General features: G+C 47.7%; 1 protein-coding gene and 1 long non-coding RNA gene across 5 annotated transcripts in view; one reads left to right on the top strand and one right to left on the bottom strand.

The window, feature by feature from the left end:
• Window positions 1–623: 623 nt before the first annotated feature.
• BCL6 (B-cell CLL/lymphoma 6) overlaps window positions 624–21,794 on the bottom strand; it is a 42,103-nt gene continuing 20,932 nt past the window's right edge. Inside the window, exons 1-10 of one of the 4 annotated variants that reach the window (XM_005876268.2) lie at window positions 15,312–15,416; window positions 12,558–12,596; window positions 11,566–11,737; window positions 9,794–10,015; window positions 7,363–8,334; window positions 6,898–7,088; window positions 5,288–5,455; window positions 4,083–4,213; window positions 3,839–3,976; window positions 1,080–1,223 (exon numbers count right to left, since the gene is read on the bottom strand). In XM_005876268.2, the coding sequence (XP_005876330.1) occupies window positions 1,080–1,223; window positions 3,839–3,976; window positions 4,083–4,213; window positions 5,288–5,455; window positions 6,898–7,088; window positions 7,363–8,334; window positions 9,794–10,015; window positions 11,566–11,726 (2,127 nt within the window). In that variant the 5' untranslated portion in view covers window positions 11,727–11,737; window positions 12,558–12,596; window positions 15,312–15,416. Of the gene's footprint in view, window positions 1,224–3,838; window positions 3,977–4,082; window positions 4,214–5,287; window positions 5,456–6,897; window positions 7,089–7,362; window positions 8,335–9,793; window positions 10,016–11,565; window positions 11,738–12,557; window positions 12,597–13,770; window positions 14,889–15,311; window positions 15,417–21,794 lie in introns of those variants that run through there. The other 3 variants (XM_005876267.2, XM_005876266.2, XM_014547741.1) reach the window with 3 other exon arrangements.
• Window positions 15,292–15,656, top strand: LOC106727820. The gene is made up of 2 exons (XR_001364074.1): window positions 15,292–15,374; window positions 15,416–15,656. It is a non-coding gene; the product is annotated as an uncharacterized LOC106727820 (long non-coding RNA).

The raw sequence follows: 21,794 nt of genomic DNA, 5'->3' as shown, positions 1-21,794 counted from the left end.
GTGATCACTCCCCACTATGTAAGAGCAGAGGAAACCAGACCCATTTAAGTCCCGATTCTAACACAAAGAAAGACCCCTGAACAAGGTGATTCAACTTTTCAACATTTTATTCTTGTATTTGTACAGCTATATGTTACATCGCGGTAATGCAGTTTAGACACAGCCAAACCCTGTCTCCGGAGCAGTTCTAACACAAGCACGACGCAGAATGTGATGGATGAGACAAACATTCCCAAAGAGGCTGTTAGTGACAACTTCCAGTCCCTGTGTCTGCCTACACTTCAGAAAGGGATGGAGCGCTCGCCCATCCATCGTTGAAAACTTCCATGAAAAAGGCACCGTAGGACACGTTGTATAGGTATATACAAACCGGTAACTAGAACAAAACTACACATTTTTCCTTCCGCAGCTTTTTTTGTTCTTTTTGTTTTTTTAATACACACTTGTAAATTGTAAACCTTCACTTGCAAAAAAATACAAATACACTGAGGCATTTTAGACAAAATATTTTCTTACTTAAACAGATGCAATACTTAAAATATTCTCTTAAGTGCTCTTTCTCAATAAAGATTCTCAGATCCGTGTCTGCCTGCAGATACAAAATCGAGCCTTTAACACAATGTCATATTCTTCACCTTTGGTTAAAAAAATTAAAGCCCTCTGTTTGATAACATACCGAAGTCTCTTCTTTTAAAAGAAAGCACATTTACATACAAAAGAAACATCTGTTCCCACAAAACATATACATTCCTCATTTTGCAGACTAAGTCAAGTCAGAGCTTTTGCATACTCTCCCACTTTGATGTACAAAATGATTCTGCTTTTTGCTGACATGGTTCGCCTTGCACATAGGAGAAGAAGCAATATTATTTTCTTAATGTTGGATGGCAGTGGGGGAAGGGGAGCTGCCTTGGCTCCCGGTCCCCACGCCCCTCCCCCCACCCCCCATACCCAGCTATGATTTGCACTAGTTGATGAAAGAGGCACTACATCATGGGATGAATGCTGTAAAGTGTTACAGTATCCTTTGGGTAGATTCTGAGAAGGGGCTCAAGTGGAAAGCGTCAACACTCCATGCTTCAGCAGGCCTTGGGCAGCTCCGGGGGCAGGTCGGTGGCGGACACACGGTATTGCACCTTGGTGTTGGTGATGGCGCCATGCTTCTGGCGCAAGTGAAGACGCAGCTGGCTTTTGTGACGGAAATGCAGGTTACACTTCTCGCACTGAAGGAAAACCAGAGGTAAACTGTTAGCTGTCATCAGCCCAGGAAACATGTCATTGTTCAAAGACCCAGAGAAGGAGCTTCGCCCTGTCTCTCCCTGTGAGCCATCCAGCAGCTGTTTCCTCTTAGGGGCCAGGTTGCGAGCCCACCTGAATCTGGGATCCTCCTAAGGGACCAGTACCGCTTTGTGCAAATGTCCCTTCCCTGCTTTCCAAAACGTTGCCCAGACTTCTCTCCTGCTTAAGCTGTATTTCCCTGACCTAACTCCACAAGTTCAAGTCTTATCCAAAAAATGCAGCTCAGGTGAAAACTCCCCTAATTATTAAGGAGTCTCTGAATTTCTCTAGAATGAAAAGAATCCCTCTTCCCATTGAACCTCTGTAAGATTTCTAGCCTTGTCTTATTAGGTGGGGAATGCTTCGAGGGCAGTGACCACTCCTTACTAAACTTTATAATCTTCTTAGTATCTAGCAGAATATACTTCTTAGGCAATTATACATTAAATCTGAACACATTTGGACAAATGGACTGACTCATGAAAATTGATGAGTCTAAGGATATGCCTTAAAAATGCAGTTAGACTCCTTCTTAGTGTGTACACTTTAGGTACGCTAACAAGGCATCACCAGGTAGAGCTGTTTCTTGCTTTGATTCAATGAATGAATGCTAATGGTTTTAGTGGAAGAGTTACTTAAAAGTAAAATGAATGACTCTATGAGGTAACCTGAACATAATCCTTGAGAGAAAAAGGGCAATTTAGGTAAAAAGAAAATCCAAATAAAGTATGGACTTTAGTTTGCAATAACATATCAGTATGGGTTCATTAGTTGTGACAAAGGTATCATACTGACGTAAGACGTAAGACGTTAACAACAGGGGAAACTGGGTGCACATAGGAGCTCTCTGCACCTCTTTTGCAACTTTTCTATAAATGTGAAACCATTCTAAATAAAAGTGTAATAAAATGTGTTCATATAGAGAATATGTTTTAAAGTAAAAATGGAAATACATTTACAGAAATAAACAAATCAAATGGGCAGGACAATGAGTAAAAAGAGCCCTGGTCTCGGGAGAAATGGGGCCCATCCATGCCACCCTCCGCTGTGTGCCCTGAGTGCGTCATTTCTCTCTCTGGGCCTTGGCTGTCCCTCTGTATGGAACTGAATCAATACACTCTGCAGGTCACTCCTAACTCAGACATCCTGTGCGTCTAAACTTCTAGAGGATAATTATAATGGCAAAGATTTATTTTCCTCTTACTACATGTTAACTGCTCTGCACATTTTAGCGAATTCATTTACTTAATACAACAACTCTATGCGGTAGGTCCTCTTATGGGCTCAATTTGTAGGTGATAAAATTAAGGTACTAAGAGGATAACTAATATACCCAAGAATAAATAGCAAGTAAAAAGATATTCACTCAAGGATTAACAAACAAGACAATGAAAATAACCCCATTTTGCTGCTAACGTTTGTGATATGGGTTAACCATTCTTCGGTTCGTTCTCGTGCTCATCACTAAGTAGAGTGATGCCATATTCTCTTTTCAGATTAGATGGAAACTAGAAAGATAAAAGAGGCTGCGGTCTCAGTACTGCCCTTCGGGGCCGAAGAACCTCAGTGACTGAAAGAGAACAATTTGAAAACTGCTCTTCTACAGCATCCTCATCATTTCACAGAAAAAGGAAACTGTGGCCCAGGGAGAGGGGCAGGGCTTGCCCAAGGCCATGATAAGAACCAAGATATCTCAGCTGCCTGTCCAGTGTCTTCCCCTCTATAGCAGAGATCTGCAAACTATTTTTCTATGGAGCCAGACAGTAAATATTTTAGGTTTCGTGGGATATTTTACATTCTCTGACACAACCATTCAGTTCTGCTGCTGTGTTGTTAAAAGTAGCCACAGACAATCCATAAATAAGTAAGCAAGGCTGTGTTCCAATAAAACTTTGCTTATGGACTGAAATTTAAATTTTATAAAATTTGCACGTATCACAAAATATTGTTTGTTTGTTTGTTTTTTACAAACTTGAGTGTATAAAAACCACTCTTAGGTCATGGAATGTTTAAAAATTAGCCTATAAGCCATTAATTTGCAGAGTCCCTGCCCTGGAACACCATGATTCTGATGGGCCAATCATGGCTGCTGGCTGCTGGCCACCTGTTCCTTTCCTTCTTGAAATGTCCTTTTCTCTGTTTTATTTTATGTCACCACATTCTTCTACTTCTAATGCTATTGTTGGCTGCTCCTTTTCAAACTCCTGAGCTCGTCTTCAGTCGACATCAAGCCCAGCACTGAGGCATGCTGTAAGCACTCAATAAGCATTTTGGAATGAATGAATGAGTGATTCCACCATTTATGTATTCATAGTCCAGACCTCTTTCCTAAGGCCCAGATCACTAAACCCATTACCCCCCTTTAAAGATGAGCAAACTGAGACCCAGGTCAAGGTCAAGCAGGGTGTCTTTGAAAATCAGGCCCAAATCCATGTCTATGATCCCAAGTCCAGGGACCATCCCACTGTGCACTTGAGGCAGGAGCAAACAGTTCTGCTGCCCTGCCCCTCCATGTCCCTGTCCCTCCCAGGTCAACCAGTAGCCACAAAGGCTCCCTTACATGGTAAGGTTTCTCTCCCGTGTGGATTCGCAGGTGGCTCTTTAGAGTCTGAAGATGCCGGAAACGGGTGCCACAGATTTCACACGGATAGGGCTTCTCGCCAGTATGGATAAGCACGTGGGCACGGAGGTGGGCCACCTGGGCAGAAGAGCAAAGCGTGAGAGGCTCTGTTGGGGTGAGCTGCACACCCCTGGGCAGCCGCATGCACAGGCCGAGGGGTCCTTTCCCCAGGCCCCCAGCTCACCTGTACAAATCTGGCTCCGCAGGTTTCACATTTGTAGGGCTTCTCTCCAGAGTGAATTCGAGTGTGGGTTTTCAGGTTCGCCGGTCGGTTGAACTGGGCCCCACAGATGTTACAGCGATAGGGTTTCTCACCTATTACCGAGGGAAAAGGAAAAAGGATAGCTATGTTCAATGGAGTTCACCATAGTCTCTGGCTCCTGGATTTCAAAGCAAGCTGCCTTTCCCAGGGCTGTTTTGACTTACTGTCCCTTGGAAGGTGTCAAAGAGAGGATCCAGGGGCCTGCCTCCCCTCCCCACATACACACAACGGCACCCCCTTGATCACAGTTTAAAAGCATGGAGGGGTAGAAACAATGCTGGGTGTGGAACAGGGAGAGAGTGAGGTTCCAGGAAGCCTTGGAACCAGCTTTGTCATCAGGATCATTTAACAGTGGGACTCGGAAAAGTCACTCTCCTTCTCTGGGCCTCAGTTTCCCTCTCTGGAACCTGAGGGGTGAACGTTGATGGCTTGGAAAGGCTCTTCTAGCTCTTCGCTTGGATAAGACTGACTCACTAGTCAACCCACTCTGCAGGGAGATACCATCAGGCTGCTCTAGTTTCTTTCAGAACAAACATGCTTTTCCGCTTGTGGCAACTACAGCTGGATTCCACTGGCAAAGGAGATGGGGCCTGAGTTGGATTAGGTGTTCAGACAGAGGAAACCAATAGAGGGCTGTGCCTTCCTTCATGGAAAGTTTCTGGGATAAAGGAGCCATTTAAAATACCAAGAGAGAGTCAACTTTGGACAACAATCAGGTTATTAGAAGCTACCTGGTAAAGGAATGTGAGTTGATAAGGAATAGGCCCTTAGAGGAAATCAAGAGGCCTTTTTTTGTGTGTGTTTTTTCTGGCTTTGCAAAAACCAAATCTACTTTGTGTCTCTCAGCCTTAGTTTCTCCTTCTCAACAGTGGGATCAACACTTCTGACTCTAGCAAAAGAAGAGAAGCAGAACAGAGCAGCTCAGAGGAAAGACGAAGGGTACATGGAGTGGACCAGCCACTAAGCAAAGATGTGACAAGGCTAGACCCCTCATTCAGGCCAGGACGGGGTCTGCTCTCTGCCTCACTCCACTGGTACCAAGCCCCAGACTGCTTTCTCTGGAACCCTCTCCCTTTCCTGACCCCAGGAAAATCAGCAAGCTCAGGTGGGGTGGGGCAGGGCCATACCCGTATGGACGGTCTTGTGGCTGGCGAGGTTGCCCTTGTAGCGGAAGGAGGCCTGGCAGCGGTCACACTTGTAGGGTTTGTCACTGTGGGTCTGCAGCGTGTGCCTCTTGAGCGAGGCTTCCTCAGAGAAGCGGCAGTCACACTCATTGCAGAAGAAGGCCCCATTCTCTGTCAAAGGGTGGGAGGGGACACGAACATCAGCAAGAGCAAGAGATGGGGCTCCAAGGCCCCTCACCTCCACAGCCACCCCAGTGCCCTTGCCCACCCAACATACATGGGAGCCGGGAGCAAAGGGCCTGTGGAGATTTTCTTTTTCTTAGCATTTAGAAGGAGAAAGGAGACATTTGAATACTAAGTTACAAAAGGAAGCTCGAACCAGCAGGTACCCATATGGCCCACAGCAGCTTGAGGAAGGCACCGCGGGGCTCTCCCTTTTCTGGAGAGCACTGAGAACTGGCTGCTCTTATCAGTTCATAGTTTTATTTGTATTCATTCACAGACGCCCTTGGCAAGGCCCTTCAGGTCCCTGAGCCTCTGTCTGTGTCTCTATCTCCAAAATCAGGATAATAAACCCCTGTCCTACCTGCTTCATAGGAGCACCTGACATAACAAAAGCAGCATAGGAATGTAAGATTAAGTCAAACGCAATGATACTTTGAAGTCTTTGGGAAGATGAATGACAAACACGGTCACCCTTGCACCGATCTGCATTTCATGTCTCCCAAAGATCTGTGAGACTGGGAGACTACAGATGATGGTGGGAGTAGAAATAGAGGCCCAGAGAGAAGGAGCTCGAGTGCAGAACAAAAGCAAATGGCCAGAGGGACAGACGGGGACATTACAGCTGGGAGTTGCAGCCTCTGCTCTCTTAACTATAGGTCCACAACCCTGTGCCAAATCTCTCAGTGTAAATAATTTATTTTTCCTTTGGTTATAACAATTTGAAAATGACACCTCATGGTGGCTCAGCCCTGATTCTATATTTCTGCGCTATATTATGGGAGCCAGAGCTGCAGGAAGACAGACTTTTTCATCTGGTAAAAACTGGGGATGTCAAACACAGACTATTCAGAAATAATAATTTAATAATTCTGGAATCCTCTCCCTTTCCTGACCCCAATTTAATAATTCTGTTCAACTAATCTAGTTCAGCTAACATTTACTGAGTACCCACTCTGTTCTAGAGACTCCCTAAGGACCTATGGGAGATGCAGGAGTGAATCAGTTCAGATGCTTCCCCTCCCGAACGGACAACCCAGCAGGTGCACTAACATGCCCATAGATCCTGCACTTGCAGTTTAGGCCCAGAGGGGCTGAGAAAGCGCTGGGAGTTACAGCCCCCCAAGCTTCTTTTTCTGGAATGAAGCTACGAAGTCTGTTTGATCATTCTCTGTTACCCAGGATTAACTCTAACACCCCATCTCCTGCTTTGGTCAGCCTAGTTCCCTACAAGGTCAAGAGTGGAGCGATCAGCTGGTGCCAATGGACTTCATCAGGAATTTCTCCCAACCGATGACAACAGCATAAATACAATGGAAGACAAACCCCCACAAAGCAGAGGCAGGGGCAGGCCTTCTCCCTGGTCGGAGAGGTCGGAGGGTGGGACTCACCACAGCTGGAATCCGAGTACTCAGAGTGGGTCTCTCCCATCTCCTCGGGGAACGTGGGGCCGGTGGTGTGGAGGCACATCTCCGCGTGCTGTGGGGACTGAGAGCCGCAGGACGTGCACTTCGGGGGGTGCAGGTAGAGGGGCGAGTGGCTCTCACTGCTGCTGCTGCTGCGGGGGGAGCCTGTGAGAGACCTGCGGGAGGAAGAACAGAGCCTCAGCAGCTGAAGCAGAGGCGAGCCCTCCGCCGGTCCCCACTCCCGGACCTAGTTTCTTTCCCACAGTACAGAGGCGGGAATTCCCTGGCTGGCTATGGACAAATCTCCATCCTTACTTAGGCGAATTCAATCATTAGGCACTTATCCCACTCCTCTGATAGGCTCCGATAGCCCCTGCATCCCTCAGAAGTGATCCCCGGAACCCTGCCAGGTAACCCCTGAGCCCAGGCCTGGACTGCCTCTTCAATCACCTGTTGACAATGTTATTGAGCCGGCTGGCCTGAGGGATGGTGGAGTCCTCCCCATTGGCGCTGAGCTTAGCTGGGGACTGGAGGTCAAGGTTCTCCGGCTCCATGGGCGGCTGGCAGGCTGGTGGGGCAGGGTAGGCTCGAGGGGAAAGGCGGCCCAGCTCGGCCTGCTCGGGCTCCTCCGGTTTGGCGTTCTGGTTGAGGCTGTTGAGCACAATAAACTTGTATTTCTTCCAGTTGCAGGCTTTGGGGTCGGTGGGGCTCTTGGCTGGAGGGGAGCCAGAGGTCTGAAGGATGCAGGCATTCTTGCTGCTGCAGGACTCTGTGGGCGAGTTGGGCTGGCAGTCGGACTTCTGGGGACTCTGGGGACTAACCAGACCCTTCCGGTTTAGGGGTGCATTGGGGGGCTCGAAGTGCAGGGCAATTTCATCCTCTGAAGAGGGTCTCTCTTCCTCCTTGCCGGCCTTGTCACAGGGGAAGTATGGGACATTCCGGGCCGAGGGGGCAGCTGGCTTGGGGCCCTCGGCCACACTGTAGTGCATGTCACTCCGTGCCTCCTCTGGGGCCGTCTCCTTGGGTGAGTAGATGTTGCTGTGGCACACACTGTGGGGTATCTCCATGGCCAGCCGGCTGTACTCCCCAGGGATTGGCCTGGCACTATCGCAGGGGAGGGCTCGCTCCTTGGGGAAGGGGTTGGCCACAGGCATCCGGGCATCCCGCAGCTCCTCATCGGAGAAGAGGAAGCTGCTGACAGGGAGGTGGCTGTACACGGGATAAGAGGCTGGCGGTGTGGACAGGCCACTGTACAGGCTGGGGGCAAAGGCTCTGCTCTCACACCCCGGGGGGTTCCTCAGCGGCAGGTTGTTCTCCACCACCTCGCGGCCCCGATAGGCCATGATGTCTTGGGGCATCAGCATCCGGCTGTTCAGATACTCTTCACGGGGAGGCTTGATGGCGGGAACCATCTCTGCTTCACTGCAGGAGAAAACAAGAAAAGACACCGGCCTCCAAATTAGAACTACTACACAGACGACCTCCCAAGTGCCACTGTCAATGCAACCACAGTTGTGCTTGGGCCAGCGAGACATAGGAAATATGGCTTTGGAGTAGGGAAACACTTGCAATTACAAGGCACTAATGCTTGAAATCTAGCAATCTAGCCCACAGTTGTGTAAATAGGCCCAGTGAAGAGAGTTACCCACACAATCTGAGCCTGTTTAAGTCACATACATAAGCAGGAATGTGACTCTGTAATTCTTTGGATTACTATGGAATGTAAAGCTTTCAGAGCCCTTATCTCAGTTCGCCCAGGCAAAGTCCTGCAAGGAAGGGAAGGCAGGTATTACTGTCTCCATTTTATACATATGGGAACTGAGGCTCAGGGAGGGAAGAATTCATACAGTCCTGGTGCCACATGTGCAGAGGGCCATAGGCAAACTGGTGCCCTGGGGAGAAAAGGACTCAGTCATAGGTAAGTGGACTTTGGAAAATTGGCAGCCTTGCTTGTGCAGGAAGCCCTGACTCTGAAACAGCCAGACCTGGCTTCCAGTCCCAGCTGAGCCACTTAGCAGCTGTGTGACCTGGAGCAAGTTACTTAACTGCTCCAAGCATAGGGCCTGACCTAGAGAAAGCATTCAGAAATGATGGTTCTGATGATCTTGCCACCATTATCACCCACAGAAGACAAAGAGTTCTAGCTGCATATACTGGAAGGGACACTATGTGGGCAAAAAATAGGCCAACTCAAACATGATCACAGTTAACAGAGCTAGAACCAATGAGTGAATATTAGGGGAGCCATTTCAACTCGCCATAAAGAGGAGCTTTCTGACTGTCTAAGGTAGACTGCATGGCTCTGGGAACGCTGCGTTCCCAGCTCCTGGTGGGGTTCAAACAGAGGCTAGAAACCCTTCTGTTTGACAAGGGTTACAATCACCCCAGAGCAGTGAATCAAATGGTTCTAAACAAAGCTCCTCCCTTCTTTGGCTCTCAGATTCCTCACCTTTACATAATGGTATGTCTTCCCAGCCCTCGATAGGGAGTAGCTAAAATAGAAGAAAAATCTAAAGGATAAGCAAAGGCTTTGGAACAGAGAGGAAGAGCAGAAGAAAGAGCTGAGTGATAATCATAAAAACATCCACAGAGGACCTGGCATCCAAGCATGGCCTTATAGGGTAGGTGGGAGGAAAGGACATGTCAAGTGAATGGGAGAGAGCTGGAGGTGAGGGTGCACGAGGTGTATCTGGATAGCAGTAAGGAGTCAAGTTGGCTGGAGCACAGGATTTCATAAGGGCAGAAGTGTGCAAAAATAGTGGAAATGTAGGTTGTGGCACATTACAGAGGATTTTTTTTTTCTGTATGCATGCAATGTCCAGGGTTTCTCATCCCTTCTGATCCCTCTCATCTCCCAGGCTTCCACCTGGTGGCAGCTCACCTGGCCTTGATAAACTTCCGGCAAGTGTCCACGACATGTTCCATCTGCAGGTACATAGCTGTGGCCATCACGGCCATAATGTTGCCCTCCCTCAGGTTGAGCCGAGATGTGTACATGAAGTCCAGGAGGATGCAGAACCCCTCGGGGTTGATTTCAGGATCCAGATTGATCACACTCAGGTTGCATTTCAACTGGTCTGTGAAGATGCTGTAGAACAGGCCACTGTAAAACAAACACATGTCTCATTATAGCAGGCGTATAGACTCTCATCAATTACAGTCAGCATCACGTGCAGCCCCTCTCCCCAGGCCCTACCTCCAAAACTTCCACAGCAATTAATAATAGTGCCATTTACGGAGTGCTTATCAAATGCCAGTGAGTCATTAAGCACTTTTTATATTTATTCTTCACAACCTTGCCAGGTAGATACTATCATTCTCCCTCTTTTCAAATGAGGAAACGAAGATCAAAGATGTTAAGTGATTCTCTCAAAGTCCCAGAACTTGTTTTCCTTTTAGTGTTATAACTGCACAGATGACCAGAGTTAAATTTAACACTCATTTGCAGTAACTATTTTTTATCCCTATCTTTGAGATAAGCCTTTTCCTTGTTCCATCTCTTTTTCTTATTTTACAACTCTTATTGTATTTTTTAAAAACTAAGTTGAATAATGATGATAAATAAATAAAATGATGCCTACATCTACATTCTACTGATTTTTTTCTAAAATCCCATAGACTATCATAAGTTCAGTATTCCTAGAAGGTCCAAGTCAAGCCTCCAGGTACCATGCTGTCTGGCTGAGGAAAGAGCACTCAGAAGCCAAAATTTAGGGCTGCCACCTCAAGTGTATTCTTCCTGAGTGTGTTGCAGAAGTGAGCCCCACTTCCACCAGTAAGAAGGAATGCAACCTTGGGTAAGATACTTCTCTATACCTTAGTTTCCTTATCTGCAAAGCAAAAACAATAGTATCTACCTTACAGGGTTGAGGCAAGAATGAACATGTAAAGCAGTGGTTCTCAACCTTGGCTGCACATTAGAATCACCTGGGAATCTTTTTAAAATCCTGATTTCTGGGCCTCATCCTCCGGAAATTCTGTTTCTTTGTTACTAATGTTGTGGACCCACCCCATAACAAAGAAACAGAATTTCCGGAGGACGAGGCCCAGAAATCAGGATTTTAAAAAGATTCCCCGGTGATTCTAATGTGCAGCAAAGGTTGAGAACCACTGATCTACATAATGGAGGCAATCATGCCATCCATGACACAGGCCACTACGAAGATCCAGGGAGATGATGTAATATAAAATTGCTGTGAACACTTGAAATCCTTGACAAATATGAAGAAATAGCTGGCTCACTTTCACTAACTTACCCATGGAAATACAGCCACGGTATAAAAAAATACAATTATGGAATAAAAGAGCAAAATATTTCAAATTAGCTTGCTTAACATATTTTAAAAATCTCTTTCACTTTTCATTTTTTTTCACATGTGAACTGAAGTTATTCTCCATGTTTGCTCCAAACACATCCTTTCTTGAGACAGTATGTGATTTCTTCTCCCTCTATTCCCACAGAATAGAAACGCTTTCTTCTCGAAAGGTGTGGGCATTCATTCCCTTTCTGGGAGGCTACCCAGCCAGGCTGGACATCTGGACACAAATCAGATGTGATCCCAAACACAGCAAGAGGCCCACATGTTCCACCTCGTTCGCTGCCAGCACCATACTCCCCTTATATTCATCTAAATTTCCTTTCCAGACCCTCACCTGCAGGCCATGAGGACTGTCTTATGGGCTCTAAACTGCTCACGGCTCACCACTATGACAACATCAGTCAAGATGTCCCGGCTCCGGAGGCGATTAAGGTTGAGAAGAACATCACTGGCATGGCGGGTGAACTGGATACAGCTATCAGCCGGCGAGGCCATTTTGTCTTCACCTGCAAAAAGGGGTCAAAATCCTATTAGTTAACCAGAACCTGTTTCTTGCTTACCAGGAGCATGAGAGCAGGTCGTTCAGCCTGCTAGCATGGAATGCAAACTGAGGCCCCTTGTGTTTGGTCTTTAAATAATTCATGGCCCATCTGTGGATATTACTGTTCACATTTGTAAAATGGGGAGAATAATTTTTATCCAACAAATTGGAATAGAAAGCCCTTTACAGAAAAGGGGAAGGGAATGAATATTGTTGAGTGTTTTTCCCACATATCAAATACTCTACCAGCATTGAGAAGCAGTGAGTGTGTGACAGGGGAGAGGACCAGGCTTTGAAGGTTAGCATACTAGCTTGACCTTTTTTGAGCTGTGTGACTTGGAGCTGGTTGCTCAATATTTCTGGGCTTTGGTTTCCCAAAATGAGAGTAGTAATACCTATGTAGTTGCAAAATTAGAGATATGTGCCTAATCTATAGCCTAGGTTCTGAAAAATTGTAGCTATTCTCATCAGTATCTCATTTCTCCTCTATTAGGCTTTAGAATTATCTCACTGTTCTGACGAGCACCTAGCACATTGCTAGTGCATAGTAGGTGGCTACATTAATTTGAACTAAAATAATTCGGGGAATGAATGATCACACAACAGTGTTAAGATAGTCTAACGCAGGGGTACAGGATGAGGGCTGGGAGTGATAGAGAAGGAATCAGCAATCCTTCACCTCATCTAATGAAAAGTGGCAAAGTTCACAGAAACATATGCATTGGCAAATTCAAAAGAAACAGTTTCCCCACAAAATCTTAAGGCATATAATTCAATTTACTTACCCAATGCCTTGATTCACAATCCAAAATTTTGCTTAAAACCTGCAGGGAAGAGAAAAAACAAACAAACAGAAATTGATTTAATGAATGTAAGATTGTCCACTATGGTCTTATTTTAGAACACACGTGTTTAGTTTTACTTTGATAGCTGCAGCCTGCCAGCTGGTGCGGTTTTACTATAAGCTAGGAAACATTTTTCCAGCTCTGCTCTTATGAAAACAACAGGCACCCGAAGCCCTGCGATAATGTTTATACCCTGAGTACTGGGGATACAGTACATACATTAATTACATATACATATACACATATGTTTCCTTTCTCAGTGGAAACAATGTTCACTACCCCAAAGCCAGTGCATTTATGGGAAAGAAAACATTTAAAGAAAGAAAAAAATCAGTATTAATAAGGATGATCATTCAGGGGCCTAAAAACTTTGGACGCTTTTCGAAACCTGCTAAAATATTATTTTTTCAAGTCTTAAAATGATTCCACAAGGCCAACAAGGTCAATATCTTTACCCTAATTTCACTGGTGACAAAACTGAGACTCGGGTTCAAGTGGCTTTCCCAGGACAAAACAGCCAGGCAGTACTTCCTGACTGTCTGAAAGTACTGAAGTACTGAATACAGAATCTGCAGAATACAACCTGCCATGGCCTAGCTATGCTTTTCTTAAGGATCTTTGCCTTCTGTTTAAAAGTTTCCTCTCCCTTCCCTCCTGGGTCTAAGACAAGATATACTACCACAATCTTGCAAGTTTGTGCTTCCCCCTGCTGGTGAAAAGATTTAATTGTCTGATTTAGCTGAGAACTGGCCAGGGAGCACTAATGAAATATATACCTTCTCCAAATTGGTTTCTTTAAAACAAAATAATTTAAAAGCACAGGTGGAAGACTCTCATTTATGACAGTATATGGGCTGCAGAGGAACAACAACAAAAAAACTATCTTATCCCTCTTCCCCACCCCCTTAAAAAAAAAGCCTAGGCCTTAGTTATTTTCCAGGTAAAGGGGCCCGAGGCCAGGGAGGTCTTGTTAGACCACATAGATGGTGAATAGCCCGGCCCTAGGTCTTCTGGCTCAAATTCCTGACCCTTTCCAAATCAGCCTACGTGCTGTAGAACATGCAAGACAGCACCCTGACGTGGGTGAATCTCATTTTTAAGTTCCTCCCCCCACACAAACACTTTGCCCCCATTCCAGGCTGCTGAGTCTTACCAAATGAGCACTAAAATGAGAGGTTTCCTTGAGTCTGTAACCAAAAACTCTGACAATTCTCTGTGGTCCCAAGTGCCAGTCACTCAATCTCATCGGCTTCAAGGTTAGGTGTGTATGTGAGTGAGTGGGGTTAGGGGGAAGAAAATGGGGGAAGGGAGAGGACAGAAAAAGACAAAAGAACCTATTTCCTCCTCTCCCCGTTCTAACTCAAAATGGGCAAAGAGAGATACACTAAATTGATCCTAACAATAGTTCAATGATTGGTCTCCTTTGAAAAAGAATGTTGAAGGCACATGTGAGGTTTATTTATAAACCCGCTCCTCTTCCCTCATGGAAGAGATCCTTAAACCCTTCTGTAATACCTAAGGCTGTCCTCCAGCCAGCTGCAACCACCAGCTCTCCTGTGGATTTCCAGTCACACACCTTTGGACCACAGGAAGCCCAGATTTGCCATTTCACCTTGACACTTGTCAATGATTCACTCCAGATTCGGATTGAAACAAACAAAACAATTCCCCTGGGTCTACTATCAGCCATGCTCCGGGCTGGGCCCTTTTCACCCTAAACCTCTGCCTGGGTTGTCCCAAAATAAATGCACACACACTGAGGTCCATGTCCTTATTGAGTCCACTCCTTCCTACATAGCTCTGTCTCAGGAGGTTCCACAATTAGTGAATATGTGGGTTAATGGTGGGTGTGGGTGATGGACTTCCCTCTAGATGCTGCAGGTGTGGAAGGACCACTAGCATTTGGTTTGTTTTTTACAGCCCACTCAGCTCCTTCCAGTCCATTATTGTATCTGATCCTCATAACAGCCCTGATTTAGTGGGGAGGACACTGAGGCTCCAGGGGGATAAGCCTTGCCCAACATCTCAAAACTAATCACCAGCAAGCCCTGGGCAAACCTGTCTGCTAGCTTCAGAAACGCACCAGACACACACAAGATTCATTCCACAAAAACACCAAGAGATCAGAGCTGTCCAGGAGAAAGTGACAACTGCAAGGGCCCAGACCTGGACTCCTCTGAATCCAGCCCACCCCGCCCCAGCCACAGTAACTACCAAGTGAGAGTTAAAAAACCACCAAATGAGAGTTAAAGATTGTCTTCTCCTCCCCCCGCCCCGACCCAGCAAACACACACACACACACACACACACACACACACACACACACACACACTCTTTCCTTTGCGCTTTAAACTTAGGCACCCTCAGGAGAAAGGCAGGTCCTTTAAAGGATTTGGAGAAGAAAAAAGAGGGTCCTCCCCCTAAAAAAAGAAAAAAAAGAAAAGAAAAGAAAAAAAGAAAGAAAGAGGAGAGAGAGAGAGAGGAGAGAGAGAGAGAGAGAGAGAGAGAGAGAGCAGAAATGACAGACCAAACAGGAGATGAGAGGAAGGCTATGTTCTGGAGACAGCGAGCCAATACAAAGACCCATCCTTTTCCTCCTCCCTACACTCGGTGGGCACTGGGCAGCCTCATTCTCTCGCTCACACACACCCAAGCCCTGCGCGCGGGAGCAAGCCCACCCCTTCTATACGGTACCTGACTGCCAGGGACTGCCCACCCGGGGGCGTTGTGCCACCACCGCTGCCCATCTGTCTCCGAGTCCCCGTGGGCTCGGCGGAGTCCCCGTGGGCTCGGCGGAGGCCCCGCGGGACTACCGTGGCAGCCCTGAATTTGGTTGTATTCAGATAAAACTTTTCGTGCACCTCGGGAACTAACATTGTGTGTGCCTCTTTCTTTTCCTGTTACGCCGTCAAGGCAGGGGGCAGTGAGGGGAATGGCTCAGCCCTCTCATTCCCGGAACGTAGTCGATCTCCGCTCAGCGGAGTTCACAGAACACTCTCTGCCTATCGCCGGCTCCAACGAGAAGTAACTTTCCAGGAAGCCGCTGGCCCCCAACGGCCGCCGGGATCGCCGCCTGCGCCGCGCGGGCTGCCGGGGATTCACCGGGAAGGGAGCGGGGTGGGGGCGCCCCGGAGGCTGGCGGGGAGTACGGACACTTTCCCCGAAATCGGTCGGCCACGCGCATCCAGGCACTCACAGCTCGAGTCCTACCCTTCCCCGCAACAGTTTTATAAACGGGGATGGTCAGGCGAGTTAGTAGCAGAGCCGGTCTAGACCTCAGGATTTCGGGTCCATTTCATGACTTCAGGTTGCCCAAGTCTGGCGTTTATTTGCCTGGGGCGTCATTTTTTTTTTCTTTTCTCTTGGCCCCGAAATCCTTTTAAAGAGGATAGTTAGGCGAGGCGTCAAGGCCTAGAGGTAGAGGGGTCAGGGTCTCTGTGCAGCGTACCCCAGCCGAGTTGGAGAAAAACTAAACCGAAAGCCCCTTCCGCCTACGTTGGCAAGTAGGGGAACACAGCTCGGCTGGGTTTCCGCCCCAAGTCTTTAGAATCAGAGCTGCCAGGCCGAATCTGGCCAGGTTTCGGTTTTTCCGAATTCTATTTCTCCGAAACCCCGTAGAAACAAGGTTAGGATCCAGGAGAGGCCCGGACGCCGACCCCGCCGCGCGCGCGCGCGCGCTTGCTCCAAGGTTGCCGCGCCTTCCCGTAGCCTTCCTTGGAATTATATTTATCTCCTATTTATCTCAGCAGCGGGCTCCAAGAGGGACTTTGGGGGGCTGGGGCTGGGGTACCGGGGATGCAAAAGACGCAGCCTTTCAAGCCACAGCTGGGTCTTAAAACTGGCGTTGGCGACACCCAGCGCCGCGCCACCCGTCAGCGACGGAGGCGGTGTTAAGGTCCGTTGTTCAAGACTGGGCCTCTGCAGCCTCATACTTTGAGGCTTTCTCATTCCTTCGCCCGGTGGAATACTGGTGGAAACGAAGGCTGAAATTTAATATGGGATGGGGTGTGAGTCCGGAAAAAGAGGTTAAAATTAAGTAAATGCACTTATTGGAAATTAGGAGTCCCGGAATCATGTTTCACCGCTACTGAACACTAGAGGGAGCCCTCCCACCAGGGCTTGATACCAACAATCCCTCGTCGCCCCGCCCCTTCTTCCTTCCCATTGACCTAGTTTCGACAGTCTCGGGAGTTGGAGAACTCGGTCCTCCACCCCACCCCCTATCCCCACCCCCCGCCCAATCCTGGCCGGCCGTTGGGTTATTGGTAATCTAATAACTCCAATAACTCGTTGAGAAATCCAAAGGAGAATGTGGAAGTGTAAAGCACTGTTTAGGGGCAGGGACGAGGAATTTTAATAAGGGTGCAGCTGAGCAGTGAAACCCGCATCGTGGTTCCTGCAGGCGGAGCGCTCCCTTTCTACGCAGCATCTCTACTAGGGAACAGCTCGGGTCCAGCCACAGTGGTCCCGCAGTAGGGGATGGGGTTAAACTGCGGAGTTGTTTCTGTTCAGTGAGGGACTCTCTTCGAGCTTTTTCGCTGGGGGACGGGAGGGTGGGGAGTCGACAGTAGATGAAAGCCAATTTGATAATGCGGTGGCCTCGGCAGTCGTTTTGGGTGACCGAGGTCCGAGGTGTTCAGGAACATTATGTCCTAACTTTCATTTCTATCACGTTTCTGACAAAAGCGCTCTTTTAAGCCTGCAAGCTTCTAGGAAATGCCATAAAACAGAGGGATGTGTTTTATCAGCAAGATCTGAAGAGGAGCTGCAGAAGGGACGCTCCCCATGCTCCCAGCTTGCGACAGCCTTCCAGAAAGGTCCGGCAGACAATGCCAGCAAACCACGTCCCCGAGCAAAGATATCTCGGCCATCCTGGTTGGACCCGCTCGGCTTCTGCAAAAAGGCCTGCGGGGGAGGGAAGCGGCATGATCTTCCCAAGCAAACAATGCCTTTAAAAATCCGATCTGGACAGAAGTCAGCCAAGGTCTTTATTCACGTTAATGAAGATGGAAGGCACTAACTGTCCTTGGAAAGCGATGAGTCAAACTTGACCGCTCTTCAAACACGTCCCCAGATTCATTTCCAACCCGAACAGAGGCGCGTTTCTCCGACGCGGCCTCCAACAACTCCCCCAGTGAGAGAGGCTAAACTCGGTTCCGGCGGACCTGGGCGGTGGAGACGACCGCGTCTCCTGAGGCTGTGCGTGCGGCCGTCGCTAGGGGCCGCCAGGACACCGACTCACGTTTGCCATCTTAAGTTTTTAACTCCCAGAAAGAAAAGTTTGCTATGAAGCGGTTGTGGAACAAATTCTATGAGGATTACACTCTGCCGGTCTATACGACCCACCCACACACAACTGATTTCTCTCCAAGCCACTTAGAAAAGTTTAGAAAGAAGAGGATAGAGAGGAATTTCAGGATCTAAATGTGAGACTCAGGTGCTGCAAGATGCATCTCCCCATGTCCAGGGACTGGGCCTTAATCACTCCCTAACACACGCCTCCCTCCCCCTCAAGGTATGAGACCCCCCCCCCACACACACACACACACACACACTCCTCAGCACAACTGTAGGCGTTTCATGTTAGTTACTGAAAATCTTAGGCCATACTTTATAAACCAATTCCTCCAAGACAGCTGGAGAATCATTTCCAACTACAGTGACCTAAGAGGTTGGAATTAAGGCTCTCTGACTGCTGTTCCTTCTCTTGCATACCTCAAAGGTGCGGAGGTAAGCTTACCTTTGACTTTCAGTCACTAACCTGGAAATTCAGAAACTTAAAATCTGGCCTGGACTAAGTCAGTGTCTCACCATTACAGGTCCCCTCATCAGGCCTGTTTCCTCAACTATAAAGAGTTGTATGTCCTAAGAGCCCCCATGGCATCCCTCCACTACCAACATCCCCCAACCCCGCTCAGTCCCAGCCCCTCACCCGGAGAGGTAACCGCGATCTGGAGGTAGTGTAATCAAAACGAGTTCTTTTATGGTTCTCTTCTTGGAGGCAGATCCCATCACTAAGCAATCTTGGATCGGGTAAGCATCCCCAGGCTTTATAATTTTCATCCATCTTACCCAAACTTTGGATGTCGGGTGACATCCTCACTGGAGGCTGTCCTCCCTGCCAGACCTAGTACCAGGTTGGGAGACTTGGAGACCAGAAGTGGCCCGGTCCACCCACCGCCCAAAGCTGGAATCTCAGCAAGACCTATCACTAGGTGGCAGACTCGGTCCATCTGAAAATCACAGGCGGCCACAACCTTCCACACCCGACTACCCCCAACCTTTCCCCGCCCCCCTTTTTGTCTGTTAGGGGGAGGGAGCTGCCATCATAGGCAAAGCTGGAAAACATTTAATTTACTAGATGTAATTCTTTTCTTCGCGATGCTCACGCCTCTCCCAACCACAACACATTATCTGGAACTGAGTCCATGGAGTAGACTGTGATTTTTTTTTCAGCCGGAAAGGCTGAATGTATTGAAAAGGGAAAGCAAGGGTGCACTTGTCTTCAAAAAGAAGAACAGAATGGCACTCCATGGCATTTAGCAGAGCTCCCTGTCAAATACTGGTCGACCAGCAAGGAAAGTCTATAATAAACCCCTGATCCCCACTAAGAAAGCGGTCCCTGGAGCTCAGCTGCAGGGTTCCACCCAGGCTTACAGCGCTCCAAAAATCCGGGAGAGTGGGAAAGAGGGGACGAATTTGGTCTTTTGCTGGGGCCACTGATCTGAGGCCAGGAGTCGAAGAGGATTGGGAGAAGCCTCTCCTGGCTTCCAGGGGGGCGAAGAGAAGCCGGCCCTCTTTGCCACAACACAGCACCCTCCCTGGGATCACTGCTGCAGCGTTCCCACTTGTTGCGCAGTGCAGGGCACCAGCATGCGCCACGCTAACTTCGACTCCAGCTGGGCTCCAAACCAAGTTACAGACCAGACAACCATCGCCCCCAGCAATCCCCTAACCTCACTCCCGAATCTCTCCCCCCTCCCCCACGCACACACCACCATCACCGCCAGCAAAACTACAGGGCTTCCAGTCATTATGGATCTTAACACTACTAATAAAGCATTCCTTCTTATCTCAATGTCAGACAGGTAACAGAATTCAGGTGCTCTGAGAAGTCAAGTCGAAAGGGAAGGGAAGGGGGGCTACCTCCTCCAGGAGAACTCCCTTGCTTAAAGCCAACTAGGCAACCTTCCTCTCTCTCTGGTTTTCTTTCTTTCTTTCTCTCTCTCTCTCTCTCTCTCTCTCTCTCTCTCTCTCTCATACTTATTGGAACTACTTTGCTGATTATACGACACCATCCTAGCTGAAAAATCAACTTTTCCTCTTCCCATTTGAGAGATCAACTGCAAAGTCCCTTTTTAAAAAGTTAATTTTATATCCGCTTGTTAAAGGCAAAAAAAATAAAAAATAAATTCCTCATAAGGTCATTTCACAATATTTTTCAAATTCTTTGACTTGTGCACACAGAGTCTCACCCACCGAGGGGTGGCGCTGTCACACCACCTCCTTTGAATCTTAAGTTTTTCATAACGAAGTGGCTTGTGAGTGTGGCTACCGGGCAGGAGAGAGAGGGAAGGAAGGATTTTGACATCGAGTCATGGCTAACATTTACTCAACCAATAACTGGAACTCTTCAGGGCTCAGGAAAGGACAGCTTAAGAGTTTAGAGTCCCACCCCTGTCCACCAAGCCCAGAAAGAATTGGAAGGTCTTTTCAAGAAAGCATGGGATAAAAACCCTTCCAAACTGAGCACAGAGGAAAGGCCAATTGGAGAATTCCCCCTTCCTCTGGCTGCCTTCTCCTTCAAGTTGCCTAGTTTTCACAAACAGCTTCTGGCCTCATTGTCACAATCAACAGACCCTTAAAATCAGCCAATGCGCTTGAGCCTGCAGTATTAGAAAGTCTTCCAAATAGTATGATATTGGAAACTTCTATTTATAAATGGGGGGAGGGGAAATATTTCTCATCTACAGGTTTCTATTTTGGCCTGAAGACTCAACAGCAGTCATTTGAGCAAGGGAATGCCCATTTCCTGGTGCCCTCTTTCCATTTCTTCCTCCCCCAGAGACATATCTTTTCTCTCTCTCTTTTTTTAAAGTATATATTTTAAAGCAAGAAAGTGATTTCACCTCATTCCTTTGAGCTCATGTTTGCTACCTCCAGGAATAGCGTGTGGACTAGGGCCAGATGAACTTCAACTTGGGCTGCAGATTTACGAGGTTCTGTTCCAGTGCCAAAGGCTCTTGGTAGTAAATCGTGAGCAAAACAGATACCTGTCTCCCTGACGGATCTTGCCCCCCTCTTATATTTTTTAAGTTATTTATTAAAACCACACACACACCTTGCAAAGAAAAAGGGAAACTGGCAGTCTCTGTAGAGGAAGCCGGTGGCATCGCTCAGAGCCACAAACTGTATTTCTAAACAGCCCTTTCCCTGGTTCCCTCTCTCCTGCCCCACTTTTTTCTTTCTGGACAGTAATAAAAAAATGCATCTACTGGTATTCACTTTACTTATTTAAAAAAAACATTACAAGATTTTTCTTCTGGAAACTATAAACTAACTAGAAAAAAAAACCCATAAAGGATTAAATTATTTTGGGGTTTTGGGGGTGGGGTAGGTGGCTAGCTCTCTCAGAAGGGACACAGTAAACAGCTCTGTACTTTCAGCACACTGTTTAGGGTCACTCCCCCTGCTCAGCTGTCAGGACCCCCACCACCAAGTCTTAACTACTGGGAGAAGGGATCCAACAGTAAAGGGGTCTTTTTCACTCTTTTAAAAATCTGTTGTGTTGTGTTCTTGTTTTTTCATGGGGGAGCTTTAAAACTCATGATTGCAACACCAGTTCCATTTTTCAGCAGAGTTCCAAAAATACAGCATCATACAGGCAACGCAATCCACAGCTCTCAAGAAATTTACCATGATCTGGTCACTACAGCCGGCAGCGGGCTGGCCCCTCGCTCCAGCTGTCGCCGGGAGCTTCAGCAGAGTTCCAAAAATACAGCATCATACAGGCAACGCAATCCACAGCTCTCAAGAAATTTACCATGATCTGGTCACTACAGCCGGCAGCGGGCTGGCCCCTCGCTCCAGCTGTCGCCGGGAGCAGCCGACTTCCGAGGCTCCAACTCCCAACCAGCTCCCCCCCCGGGCCGCCGCCGCCGCCGCCGCCGCCTTCTC

Source organism: Myotis brandtii, unplaced genomic scaffold (assembly GCF_000412655.1).
Source record: "Myotis brandtii unplaced genomic scaffold, ASM41265v1 scaffold483, whole genome shotgun sequence".
In the NCBI taxonomy this organism is placed as follows: Eukaryota; Metazoa; Chordata; class Mammalia; order Chiroptera; family Vespertilionidae; genus Myotis; species Myotis brandtii.
This window is presented reverse-complemented; position numbering and strand designations above follow the sequence as displayed.